This window comes from Oryx dammah, unplaced genomic scaffold (genome assembly GCF_014754425.2).
Source record: "Oryx dammah isolate SB20612 unplaced genomic scaffold, SCBI_Odam_1.1 HiC_scaffold_12, whole genome shotgun sequence".
NCBI lineage: Eukaryota > Metazoa > Chordata > Mammalia > Artiodactyla > Bovidae > Oryx > Oryx dammah.
In genome coordinates this window covers 59,699,368-59,713,565 of record NW_024070196.1, presented here as the reverse complement: position 1 = coordinate 59,713,565, position 14,198 = coordinate 59,699,368, and the positions used below count along the sequence as shown (strand labels likewise).

The following is a 14,198-nucleotide window of genomic DNA, read 5'->3' as shown; positions in this document are numbered from 1 at the left end:
AGAAAACCAAGTATTATTAGGTAGGGCCAATATCATTTTTTTTTTAATCAGTTAGAATTCCTGATTTTTCTTTTCCAGTGCTGACTCAAATTCACTTAAAACAAATATCTCCAGAAGTCTAAGCCAGTGGTTAAACACATTCAGCTTCATCACGCTTGAATACAGGATTCTAAACACCCTTGAGAACAGCTGGAGAAAGCAGAAAATTCACCTGCCAGACAACTTCTCCTACTGTTTCCTCCACTGAATTTCCTCTCAATTCAGTCCATTGAAAGAACACAGGGGAAAAAAATGGGTGTTCAAGTCCCTCGTACTTTTTAAAGCACATGGTATTTATTAGGCATTAACTGGCACACAAATATACGAAACGAGTACTTAATTCTCATCCCACCCCGCCCTTAGCAACATAAAAAGACATAATCGCAGAAAGACACTGACATGACAAACAGACTCACACACTCTTATGTACTTGAACATACGCAGTCTCACATATTACCCTGTTCTCTTTATTAGGGTCAGGTTAACACAAAAACAATAACTTTTTTTAATCATGAAAGCAAAGCACATTTGAAAGGGAAGAAAAAATGCAAACTTGGTTTTGAGTATCAATAAAATTAAAAGCTTTTGGCCAGCTCCCATGCTGGATTCCATTTCAGGTTATTACTTAATTAGAACTCCTATTTATAAATAAATAGTACCAGTAAAATATTACATCTGAAGAACCCTGCAATGTTTTACTTACACACTTTTTTTAATACCGTTTTCTGCTTTCAATAACCACAGTTTAGGGTCTGCATTTGGTGCTGGTATGATGTCTTTGGAGAATGCTCCTCAGTGAATAAGTCTGGCTTCTTCTCTAGGGATGGTGGTGTTGCTTTTGCATCTAGTTTGGGTCATCGGTGGCGGTGATGGAGGTTTGGAAGCTGGGGGCTGGCTTTGTTGTTGTTGGTTTTTTTTTTTTTTTTTGGTTATCAGGACGAATATTTATTTTGGCTTTTTCACAACGCTTGTCAGCACAGAGCTTTCGCCTTGCTTATCACAGTTCTGCCCACATGTAAACTGGGGCTTTTTAAGTTTTTCAAAGCGAGATTTCCGGTTGGGAAGGTGTAGGCCACGTTTCAGCGGGCGGGAAGGACGCGGAGCCGGGGAGACGGGAGGGCAGAGTGAGATAGGACGCCAGATGGAGTCCGGCGTTATCCTGACCCCACTGGTGGGCAGGAGGCAAACCTGGACTCCGTGAGGATGGGGAAGGGAGGCCAAGATCGGAGAGAAGCTGGGACGCAGGGAAGCTCAGCAGAAACATCCCTGGCAGAGGTAGGTAATTTCTTAGTCAAGAGGGAGGGTGGCCAATTTAGGTTTGGGGGGTTGGAGGAGTATTTGAGAGGAACCCCACAAGTACATATCTTGCAACATACTTGCCTCAGACCTCCCCCAGAATAAGGGACTGGGTCCCATTAAGAAAATTGAAAGAAAAAAATATATTATTATTTATTATATAACAACGTCAACATTAACACCAAGACAGGGAAGGACTCCAACTACGCATGAGGATCAAACACTCCAGGAGGCAGGACTTTCTGGAGAACAAAAGAAGAAATCAGGGAGGGTGTCCTGGAGGTGGTGTGATTGTGGCCGGTCGAGGAGGGTGGTGGTCGTGGAGGGGGGCGGGAACTCATCTCTTCTTGTCGTTTTTTAGTTTTGAGACAAAACAAAGTCACATTTTTTGAATTGTGGTTTCAAGCAACTGATTACATCAGTGTCAGGGTTGGGGGAGTGGGGGCAGGGGCAGTTCTCAAGTGCAGACGTGAACGCGGGGTGAAATGAGACATCTTGTCCGTGGGGTTCTCCCTGTGGCTGTCTCTCTCTCCCTCTCTCTCTCCCCTCCCTCTGGAAATGGCAGCAGAGGAGCAGGCCTGGCCTTAGCTGTTGTCATTCCACTCTGGAACCATGCCAACTCCATGCACGGCTGAGTGGTACTGATGCGGGGACAGGGTCCTTGATACACCGTGAGAGTAGAGAAACTCCGACGCCTGAAGGCTGCCCGGGGACTGGAGGCCAGTCTGAGGCCCACACTGCCTGACCACAGGCTGGTGGGCCACGGAGGTCTGGTGCTGGAACATTCCTTCTCCGAGCTGCGGGGAGCCGTGGTTGGCCATGCCAGCCAGCCGGGGGACCAGGGGCCCCGAGGTGAAGTGGGCGGAGAAGTGCTGATAGGGTAGCCTGTCCATGGGCTGCACGGTGGTGACCGTGCAGCTGCTGTACGAGGACATACTGGGCCAGGCGTTGCAGCTAATGTCCTCCAGGCTGGGCACAGGCTCGCTGGGGGGTGCGGAGCTGGCGTACATGCAGGCCTGCCGCTGGGCTGACTCTGTCCGGTAGGAGGCCCCCAGGCCCTGCTGCTGGGGATAGCCGGAGCGGTAGAAGGGGTCCTCCTCACTAGGTGATGTCTCCATGTAGGGCTTCTTATAGGGATGGTCTGTGCTGGAACATTCTTCATCTGTGGGAAGACAGGACGACAGACACCCATGAGGCCAGGGACCAGCCACCCCACAGATCAAGGCTGAGACAGCCATTTGGCCCAAAGATGGAAGGATTAAGTCTGGAAGATGGTTAGCTCCAACCTCCGTTCTGATCATTAAGGGGGTGGCCTGTCACGGCTAAGACTTTGGGCTACGGAGCCCTGAGCAAACAGTTTGACCTTTCCGAGCCCAGTTTCTTTTTTAAAAAATAAATTTCAGTGTATTCCCTCAGTAGAGCATTAATGCAATTGTTATGGAAGATGCTTTGTGTAGTTGCTAGTGAGCTGGGGAGACTGAACTCAGCTTCTTCACCTATAAAATGGAAAGAGTCATAACGGCACTAGAAAGGGAAGCGCTAATGAAATAGGAAAATATAGCTTAAGTACTTAGTCCAGAGCTTGGTACACGGAAACGCTCAATAAATGACAATTATTATTATTCTCTTCCTTCCTTCCCAGCATGTAAATTTCAGGAAGCCAACATATGGTCTGCAGTATCCATCACTATCTTCCCAGAACCTGGGGTGTATACCTAATAACAACAATAACAACAGCATCAACCATAACAATAAAACACTACAGTGCTTACTGTCTGTCACTGTTCGGAGTACTCTTCACAAGGTCACGCATTTAATCTCAACAACCCCATGAGGTGGGTTCTCTTAGTATCCTCATCTTACAGAGGAGAGAAAGGAGACACACGGAGTTTGAGAAACCTGCCTGTTGCATCATGGTGACCTGCATAGGAAGTCCAAAAAGGAGGGGATACGTGTGTATGTGTGGCCGATTCATTTTGCTGTACAGTAAAAACTAGCACGGCATTGTAAAATGACTATAAGGAGAAGGGGACGACAGAAGATGAGATGGCTGGATGGCATCACCAACTCAACGGACATGAATCTGAGCAAACTCTGGGAGACAGGAGGCGACAGGAGGGCCTGATGTGCTCAGTCCACGGAGTCGCAAAGAGTCAGACATGACTGAGTGAACGACAACAACAATAAAAAAAACGTGCCCACGGTCCTCTATGGCTGATAAACAGTGGAGTTGGGATTAGAACCCTAGGAATCTAATGATAAAATCCCTGCTCTTCGAGACATTAAGACATGCAGCAAATACTTCTGCAACGGATGGAACAGACAGTGGACAGACAGATACATGGATGGAAACTGAAATGAATCCCCAGATCCCTTCCTGACATCTCATGTGAACAAGGACCCAGTTAGGATCGGTGGAGTTGGTAACTGACACGGTAATTGGTACAGTACAATGACTGGGTCACTGTTTTCTCACCGAGCAAGTCACTTCCCTCCTGTGGGCGCTAATTAATCCCTAAGAGAGAGCAATGGAGAGAGAGTTCTGTCTCTAAAAGAGGGTCTTCCTTAACCACTTTGGGGTCATTGACCCCCTTGGGTTCTAACAAAAGTGTTGGGCTCTCTCCTAGGAAAAAAAACACTGAAACAGGACATTTTGAGAACTGTAGGTATAAACAAAAGCGATGCACACAACTTCAAGGGGCTCAAAGACCCCCTAAGATGTAGACCTCAGTTAAAAAACCTAGACATGCATGAGCCTGACTCCGGCCCTTTTACTTAATATCGGCGGGATACTACCAAGGTATTTGCCGTCTCTGGGACTCCTTTTTGACATCTTTGAATCAGAGTCAGCAATACTTACCTCGCTGAGCATCTCAGGCATAATATTGAGCATGGAAATCTCCTGTATCCATCACCCAGGGCAGCTCGTGTTGCCAGGGTAACACCACCTGTGTCCTGGCAGACCCCATCCGTAATAACACACATCCAGGTGTTTCCTTCAGGGGAAGCAGTCCTAGGGAGTTTCTACCGAGGCATAAACCTCACACGGATTCATTCCTTGGCTGGGATTTTACTCCCCAAGCTGGAGATTTTTCTTTCCTCACTTCCGATCTCTTTCTAATGAACAACGCTAAGAAATATGCTGATAATAATTGAGAACTAGACTTAGAAAACAGTCTTTTCCCAGCTGTGCTGTCAAATGGTGATATGGTCTGGGTAAACCACTCTATCTTTCATGCCTAAACTTTACAATAAAAGAACATACTTGCCTCTTTAAAAAAATTTTTTTAAATTCTATATAAAAAAAGGAAATATGCCATGTTTGGGATGTGAAGAAAAATGAAACCCTGGGACACTCCCACACCTGTGACCACAGTGATGGTTGATGGCAGGACACAGGACTAAATAAGGAAGGAAATAAGAGCTAGAATTTATTGAACACCTACCAAGTGACCTAACTCCAATCTCCCCGTTATTCCTCGAGGTGGCTGTTCTCATTCTCGGCTCTTAGAGGCAGAAACCAAGGCTCAGAGAAGTGACCTGCTCAAGGCCATGCAGCTGGCAAGGAGTGGAGGCTGGAATCAAAGACGTGACTAATTCACTTTGCCGACTGCACCTTGCCTCCAGCTCTCTGGATTTCTATCCAATGCCACTCACTCAGCCTCCCCAGAAATACTGACTGAGCCCTCACCAAGCCCCTACCAGGTGCTGGTCAACTGCTGCGGTCCTACTCAGAGGACATCCTTGGCCCCTCTCCATCCTCCCCCGTCCAGGGGCAAGGGAACGAGGGCAGGACCTGCAAGAGCAGGAGGCTGACACTGTGATGTGCCGGTAGTCCTTGGGGGTAAAGCTTCAAGTCAGTCTTTTCCCCACAGTAAGCCTTACGGCTTAGCACTGGACTATAAGCCAACAGCCCATGCCAAATAGGGTAGCTTGGATGTGGGTTCCACCCAACACCTCCACTCTCATCATTCTCCAGGTGATACCCCCAGGTACATCCAAAATCTCCCCCAAACATGTATCTTCACATCTAGGGTACACCCATCTAATAGCAAGCACTTATTTTCAGCTAAACTCTTTCTGGGACACATCTGGGACCCATAGAATACTCAAACACGGGTCCCCAAAAATTGAAAAATGCAATCATCATTCTTCCAGGTGTTCTAGCTACATGATGCCAACCATCCAGATGTTTGAAGACATCCAGATGAGCAAGGGTCCATATTTTTCACTTTTCAACCTAGCATTCTGGGGGCATCTTAAGGATACTGCTACACATCACTTATTTATATTTTTTATCCTGGCCACCTCCTCCTTCAATTCCTTCCCTCCATTCTTCCTTCCCTCCACCCCTCAGATCCATAAATCTGAATGTTTCCATTGTTGCTGGAATCATAACCTTTGGGTTTTCCATTTAACCAGGGCGTTCCCCTTTTCAATAATAGAAAGTACAGCTGCAGGGTACCCTTGGCAAGAGAAAAAAAAAAAAAAGGCAAACTAACCAGTCCCAAGTTTCTGATCCCCTTCCAGATTGGTTACAAGTAAAAAAAGGAAGGATAATATGAAAAAGGCCAGAGCCACATTTTGGAAAATCGTAAAATTACACATTCCAAGGCCAAAGATCTGATGCAGAGTCCTAAGAAAAACTCGATGCTGGGTTTTTGACGGAAACAGGACTTAAGCATTCTCCAGTTTCTCTTGATCCTCATCATACTGTAATGAAATTCCAAAGCCAGGATCAGAACTTCACGCTGGTCATGATAAATGCTTGGGATGTAATCTCTGTGTTTATTTTCGTGATGGTTTGGTTTCTATCTTTTTATTGGGAGCCTGATAACTGATCAACAGCAAACACATCTGTCCAGCCGAGTCCTGTTTATCTTCCACAGTTGGGGGATTGGGCTGCAGTCAAAGGTCAAGTCCTCGATGAGATGAGTCCACGGCTTGCTTTCAGAAAGCTGTATACGGGTGGTCAATTACACTTCAAATGTCCGAAACCCAGCTGAGTCCCTTGGATAACAGTAAAGCTCTTCCTGATTCTGACCACAGAAAACCACGCCACACTGTGAAAAACCCTAGTGCCTGGCATGTTTCCGGATGTTGTTGATTCTGGATAAAATGGCTTTAATGATGAATCCAGGATACAGATTTTAGGGCACTGAGTTATGTCTCTTGACTCACTGGATATATAACCTTGGGCAAACTCCTAGACCATTCCAATCTCAGTTCTTGTTTGTATTATACACGGGGTGCTAATGTGCTAAGTCACTTCAGTCGTGTCTAACTCTTTGGGACTTCATGGACTGTAGCCCACCAGGCTCCTCTGTCCATTGGATTCTCCAGGCAAGAATACTGGAGTGGGGTGCCATTCTCTTCTCCAGGGGATCTTCCCAACCCAGGGATCAAATCTGAGTCTCCTGTGGCTCCTGTATCAAAGGCAGATTCTTTACCACTGAGCAGTCGGGGAAACCCATTATACATGGGGATGATAGATGAATTTCATGTAGGAATTGAGATAATAATAGTGCAGTCTAGTTTCTATTTTCCTTGTATTTAAACTAAATATTCCAATCTTATCTGTCCAAGTAATACAATTCTACTCTCTTTCCCCTCTTGGAAGACTGGATAGATGGCTCTGTGAAGGTCGTCCAACACTGGAAGGTACCTGGGTGAACTCCAGAGCTAGGAAACTTACAGAGCTAATTTCAAATCTCTGATCCCATTGAGCAAAGATTGTTACCACTGCCAAATGGGTCACTTCCCTTGCTGATGGAGTTCATTCAGATGAAAGATTGTGGGGGAGTCTTCACAGATAAAGACACTGGAGGCAGATAGATAAAATGCCACTCCTTAGCTGAGTGACCTTTGCCAAGTCAGAAGCAGAACTCTAACTCAGGCCTTATGACTCTGAAGAGTGCTCTTTCTGATAGATGGCCACAGCCTTTCAGCCTTCAGGAAACCCGCTGTGTTCAGAGACTATGAAAAGGTGGTAACCTTGATTCTTTGGATAGATGAATGGATGGATGGATGGATGGATAGATGGATGGACAGATAGATAGATGGAAGGACAGATGGATGAACAGATGCATGAGTGGGTCGATGGATGGATGGGTGGATGGATGGATGGGCAGATGAATGGATAGATGGATGGCCAGATAGATAGATGGAAGGACAGATGGATGAATGGATGAGTAGGTGGATGATTAGATGTATGGATGGACACACAGATGGTTGGATGGACAGATGGATTGGTGTGTATATGTTTGTTCCCATGTTGTTAGCTCTTAACCTTAAAGTAAAAAGAACTTGGATGGTACTGTGGGAAGATTGAGAATCAAAAGACTCCAGTTCAGATCTCAGATAGCCACTATCCAAAGCCACGGGATGTACTGACTTGCTTGCTATCGGTCTCCCCGACTGAGAATACAAGCTTCCTGGGAATAGAGGCCTTTGCCATCTCTCTCCCCTTATCTTCAGCATACAGCACAGCGCCCAGTACAAAGTAAGTGTGTCATTAATATTTATTTGATGACTGCAGCCTGAATTGGCCACTCATCAGCCACATAACCTTGGGAATCCATCCCAAGCTCTTATTCCTCTATTTGCCTCCTATTTGCCACGGGGGTAGAAGGCATCTCCTGTGACTCAAAGACCACAGGGAAACTCCAGGGAAGGAAAGAGTGTGGGGTTGCTCTAAAAACCAAGGAGGCTGAGGAAATGCAAAGCCCTTCACGGCACCCGGTTCCGCTCCCCTTTCCCTCTCAGTATCCAGTGCGGTAACTGGCTTGGCTAAAACCGTTATTTGGGTCGCCTCTGGTTTCCAGTGGTTGGGGAGGGCTGTCAGGGTGGGAAGGAGAGAGAAAGACAGACAAGTGATCTCCCAGGCCCGGGTGAACTGGATGTGATTGAGTGGCGTTGATAAAACACTTTCCCAGCTTTTTTAGCTCCTCCCATCAGGAGAGATAGTTTGGAGACAGCTGGGTCCAAACACAAGGGGCCCCCCGGCTGGCCTGGTCCTTTGACATTTCACTGGGGCTGCCTCCTGGGCCGGTTGGAAAGGAGACAGACAATGAGGGGAAGTCAGATAGTGGGGCAGGCAGGGGCCGGGGTGGGAGAGAAGCCACCCATGGAGTTATCACTTAACGGGAGTCCCAAACTGGAAGGAAACCTCGGCTGATTCCTTATCGCTTTACAATGGAGGCTGATGATGAATTGCTTTTTGTCGTCTCCGAGGCAGGCAGGCAGGACAGATGGAGCTTGGCTGGAATGTTCTCTGTCCCTAGGAGCTGTCTTTTCTGGGTGGAGGGAGGCAAGAGGGGCAGAGGTTTCTGCAAAGGTAAAATGAGCCCTGCACCCCAAGTGCACAGACCTCAGAATGAAGCAGGGGGTGGAGCTGCTTACTCGCTGGGTGACTCTGTGCCAGTTACTCCATCTCTCTGAGCCTCAGGGTCCACATCTGTCAAAGAGGGAGCAATCCTTCACCTTGTTATCTGCAACCCGTCGCAACGTCCTGACTCCTCTGACATCTCCAGCTCTTCTCCACACTCCTTGGTCTGAGCCATCACCATCTCACACACTTTGGAGCCTATGAACCATCTCTGGCATCAATTCAATCACAGCAAAGGGACTGCCTCCAAACAAAACCAGAATCACATCCCTCATGGATTCAAAGCCCTGCAAAGGCCACCCGTCAGTGTTAAGATAAAATCCGAACCCTTCAAAGTGGCTCACAAGGGCTGGCGTTGTGCTGGTCCCTGCCGTCCTCAGCAGCCTGCTCTCTCATCACTCTTCCCTGCTCTGTGTTCAAACCATGCTGGCCTATGTCCACTCCCGCAGTGAGAGGGGCCTCCCCATTTTCCAAGGGTCTGCTCTTCTCTATGCCTGGACACCCACTTGGCTCCCCAATCTCATAGCTGACACCCACTCTCCAGAGACCTCAACTGAAATTCTTCCCCAACACCCCCACTCTAGTCCAATAATCCACTTAGCTGTTTTTTTAAAATAACTTTTTAAAAACGTTTATTTATTTGGTTGTGTCCGATCTTAGTTATAGCATGATGCCCAGACTCAGCTGCCCCATGGCATACAGGATCTCAATTTCCCAGCCAGGGATCAAACTCACGTCCCCTGCATTGGAAATGTGGATTCAACCACTGGGCCACCAGGGAAGTCCCCCAACTTTGCTTTCTGTTAGCACTTTGTGCATCTCCTTCATAGCATTCGATCACCACTGCCATCAAACAAGTCAATAACAAGTCATAGTAATGTCTGCACTGTTTGCAACAGTGTGCGTTTCCCAAAGTCAGGGTGGCTGTGAGCTCACCTTCAGTAGAGGACTTATAGGTACCAGGTCCTCAAGTGCGTCACCGGGATTATCTCATTTCATCTCATGACAACCCTGTAGTGTAAGCGCTGTTGTCTTCCCCCATTCTGAAGAAAAGCCGGCTGAGGCTCAGAAAGCCGAAGCAAGTTACCCACCATCATGCTGCTGGGAAGGATCAGCTGCTGGGAGAGACCACAATGGACCAGCGACCGACTCCAGCTTTCCTGGGGGCCACCTCAAGTCAATTCCAAGTTCACACAAGGATCCCAGCAAAGCACCACGTGCAGGACAACCCCTCCCATCACCCAAAGAGGTTCACAGCCTTGCATTCAAAGCCTTCCTCTTGTGTCCTCCAGGAGTGCATTTCCAAGGATGCTGCTATCAATATCGAACCTAAAACAGCACCCTGATTCTTTGTAACTAGGTCTGGCATCAATTTAATCGAAAGAACTCTTTAATTCAAACCTGTGAGCTCTTCATCAGCGAATAGGACCCAATCTCAAGAGCAGATCTCTAGTGGGACGATGAAATTTGGAGACTGCAGCTCATAAGTCAAGGTAATGGAGGCAGATAGGGTGATGGTTCACAGTCCAGGCAGAGTCTGCAGTCCAGGCAGAGTCTGCAGGCCAGGCGTGGGTTCAAACTCTGCCTTCAAGAACCATCAGTTCGGACCTCCCTGGTGGTCCAGAGGTTGAGAGTCCGCCTGCCAATGCAGGCGTCACAGGTTCCATCCCTGGTCTGGGAAGATTCCACATGCTGCAGGGCAACTGAGCCCGTGCGCCACAACTACTGAGCCTGTGCGCTAGAGCCTGGGAGCCACAGCTACGGAGCCCACGTGCTGCATATATGGAAACCCGTGCTCCCTAGACCCTGTGCTCCCCAACAAGAGAAGCCACTGCAAAGAGAAGCCCAAGCACCGCAGCTAGAGAGCAGCCCACACGCAGCAACGAAGACCCACTGCAGCCAAAATATGTAAGTAAATAAAAATAAATAAAATATTTTTAAAAGCAGCTTAAAAAAAAAAGAACATTAGTGAAGTAAGTCAGAAAGAATAACACTAATACAGTATATTAACTCATATATATGGAATTTAGAAAGATGGTAACAATGACCCTATATGGGAGACAGCAAAAGAGACACAGATATAAAGAACAGACTTTTGGACTCTGTGGGAGAAAGCAAGGGTGGGATGATTTGAGAGAATAGCATTGAAACATGTATATTACCATATGGGAAATAGATCACCAGTCCAAGCTCGATGCATGAAACAGGGCACTCAAAGCCAGTGCAGTGGGACAACCCTGAGGGATTGGGGAGGGAGGTGGGAGGGGGGTTCAGGATGGGGGACACATGTACACCCATGGCTGATTCATGTCAATGCATGGCAAAAACCACTACAATATTGTAAAGTAATTAGCTTCCAATTAAAATAAATTAATTAAAAGAAAAAAAAAAAAAAACAACCATCAGCTCACAATTTTCCCTCAGGTTCCCTATTTGTAAAATTGGTTTATATAACAGTGCCTACTTAATAACATTCCTGAAAAGGTTGTAGCCTGGAACCTCGGCAGGGCTCCCTGAAATATAATATGAAACAGCATTTCTGCACCGGCATCTATGCTCTACAGGACATTCTTAACCCCTGCTTGTGCCTGAAGAGGCATATTGCAGGCATCTGGGCTCCAGCCCATCCAGCAGCGGGCGTGCTGGGAGTCGGGCCAGGGGGCCTGATGGGCTGATGCTGCTCAGGCCTTCCAGATCCAAGGAGTTTGGATGGGCTTCAGGTAAGTCTGGAAAGCCTGGTCTCACTGGGTCAGCTCCCCAGCCCCATGTTTGGACCCATGACAGTTCTTCCCTCTTTCAAAACGTGACTTTGGTAAATGTCAAATAGCCAAACTGTGTTCCTTTTCTCAGGTCAAAAAAGAAGGTCCAGGCGCCACTAGACTTTGACAGGCGTTGTGTTGGCTGATGGGGCTTTGAGATCCAACAGGGAGCACTCTGATGACGGGGCCACAGACCATCTGGAGCAAAACAGAGCTGGTTTATTAAGTCAACCTAGCGCTTATTTCATAGCCTCTTCACACCCAGCTGAGGAGACAGGTCCAATTGTGGGCTCCAATCTACAGAGGTTTGTTGTGAGGTTTAGAGGCACTGACTAAGTAACTTTCCCGTAATCATAAACATGTGAAAATGGCAAAGGTCAGATTTATCTCACTAGTCTGACTCTGAAAATCACAAGCGTAAGCAGGAGGTTGCACAGTCCCCTCCCCTTATGTCTGTCTTCCCGAATCTTCACCTAAATGAGCAGCCATCTCTTTACTTCCTCCTGGGATTCACTTCGCTGCCACCCATGGGGTGCTCATCAAGCACCAATTGCTCTCAGGAACTCAGCACCATTTACAAAGTGAGAAAATGATGCCCAGAGAGGCTAGGACACCTGCCTGAGGTCATCCAGGAAGTTGGTGGCAGAGTTGAGACTGAAATCTGTTTCCCTGGCCCCACTGCCCACATCCACACCTTCGATTCTGCCTTGGAAAATGTGCCACCAGAAATTTCCTGCCTTAACTTCCCCTCTGGACTCAGATAGCTTAGGAAGAAGTCATCTATTTCTCATTAGGCAAAGGAAATGATGAGATGTCTCAGACAACAGCTTAGGAGATTTAAAGAGGGGATGCACAGGAAACAAAATCTATCATGATTTTCTTTTCTCCCTCTCTGCCTTTTTTTTTTTTTTTTTTTTGGTATTGATCTGGAAAAGAAAGCAGAGCTCAGAATCCACTTGGGAAAAACCTTGCCCAAGGACTAAGTGAAAGTGAAGTCGCTCAGTCGTGTCCGACTCTTTGCGACCCCATGGACTGTAGCCCACCAGGCTCCTCCGTCCATGGGATTCTCCAGGCAAGGATACTGGAGTGGGTTGCCATTTTCTTTTCCAAGGACTAAAGAGCACATCAAATTCCAAGGAGGTTCCCTGGAGTGTAGGTTGTAGGCTTATAATACAACCAAGACTCTGAAAGCATACTCCCTGACTACCCCTGACAACATAAACTTGGCTTTATCCTTTTAGGGTAATATTTCCTTTTCAGCAGCTAAAAAGAATGAGGCTGTTCTAGGGTCATGAAAAGACATCTACAATGTATGCTACTGTAGAGCACAGGGAACTCTACTCAATATTATTTAACAACCTAAATAGGAAAAGAATTTGAAAAAGAATCAAAACATGTATATGTATGACTGATTGACTCTACTGTACACCTTAAAGTCATTAACTAAGAAAGTGAAAATCGCTCAGTTGTGTCCAACTCTTTGTGACCCCACGGACTATAGAGTCCATGGAACTCTTCAGGCCAGAATACTGGAGTGGGTAGCCTTTCCCTTCTCCAGGGGATCTTCCCAAACAAGGAACTGAACCCAGGTCTCTCACACTGCAGGCAGATTCTTTACCAGCTGAGTCACCAGGGAAGCCCAAGAATACTGGAGTGGGTAGCCTATCCCTTTTCCAGCAGATCTTCCCGACCCAGGAATTGAACCCTGGTCTCCTGCATTGCAGGTGGATTCTTTACCAGCTGAGCTACCAGGGAAGCCCCTTCATTAACTATATTCTTATATAAAATAAAAGGTTTAAAAAATACAATATATTCTAAAATTTTAAGAAATACAAGTTGCAAAACAGGTGCAGTATGATATCAACAATTAAAAGTAAAAGCAAAACTCTGCATTTATGTGCATGTGCAAGTGTAAATAAATAAATGCATCTGAACATTTCAAATAAGCTTTCCCCAAGGAAGGGGCTAGAACTTGGCAGAGATGTGTCAAAGGAATCCTTTGCTGTACCAGAATGGTTTGACTCTCGTACATTCTCTCTTGGTGCACTGCTTACATTTAAAAAATAAATATACATGTAGTTAGGTGTATTTCCTTTTTTCAAGGGAAAGAAGAAGAAAAGAAAGTGGCCAGGTGGGCAGTGCAGTCACACTTACCTTTCCTCTTGGTGCAATGGTAAATTTGACTGTGCTCCTGGGGCAGCGGGTATGGGTTGGGTGGGGGCAGGAGGTCCTGGGAAGGGCCAGACACACCATTCTCACACTGGTACTGGGACCCCAAGTTAGATGAGGCAGACAGAGCCCTAGGCTCACTGCTGAAAGGACTGTGGTTGGAGGCCACTTTCTGTCTCACTGTGCTCCTGGGAACCACAGGATATTCTTTACTGAAAGAGAGAAGATACAAAATAACATCGATCAGTGGCATAACAGAGATCTTTTCAGTGTCTGAACCACAGGGTCAAAGAATCCACTGGGAAAAAGAAAATCACAGAATAAGAAACAAAGGGATCTTTGATGAATGGAGAGAGAAAGTTATACTCAATGGACATATACATTTAGCCACCATCTTTTCATGTCTTATACATTAGGCAAGTAGGTTCATGAACAGTTCTATACATATGCCAAAAGGTAAATATGCACCCCCGGCTCAGAATTCCTCCTAAAAATCAACAAACACATGTCAGTTGAAATATTCACGCTATTCTAGATGTCTCTGAATT

The 14,198-nt window shown here is 46.6% G+C and overlaps 1 protein-coding gene across 1 annotated transcript in view; it reads right to left on the bottom strand.

The window, feature by feature from the left end:
- Positions 1-1,816: 1,816 nt before the first annotated feature.
- The window catches only part of TBX5 (T-box transcription factor 5), a 47,869-nt gene continuing 35,487 nt past the window's right edge, over positions 1,817-14,198 (bottom strand). The window contains exons 7-8 of the mRNA XM_040251642.1: positions 13,636-13,862; positions 1,817-2,497 (exon numbers count right to left, since the gene is read on the bottom strand). Of these exons, the coding sequence (XP_040107576.1) occupies positions 1,920-2,497; positions 13,636-13,862 (805 nt within the window). The 3' untranslated portion in view covers positions 1,817-1,919. The remainder of the gene's footprint in view (positions 2,498-13,635; positions 13,863-14,198) is intronic.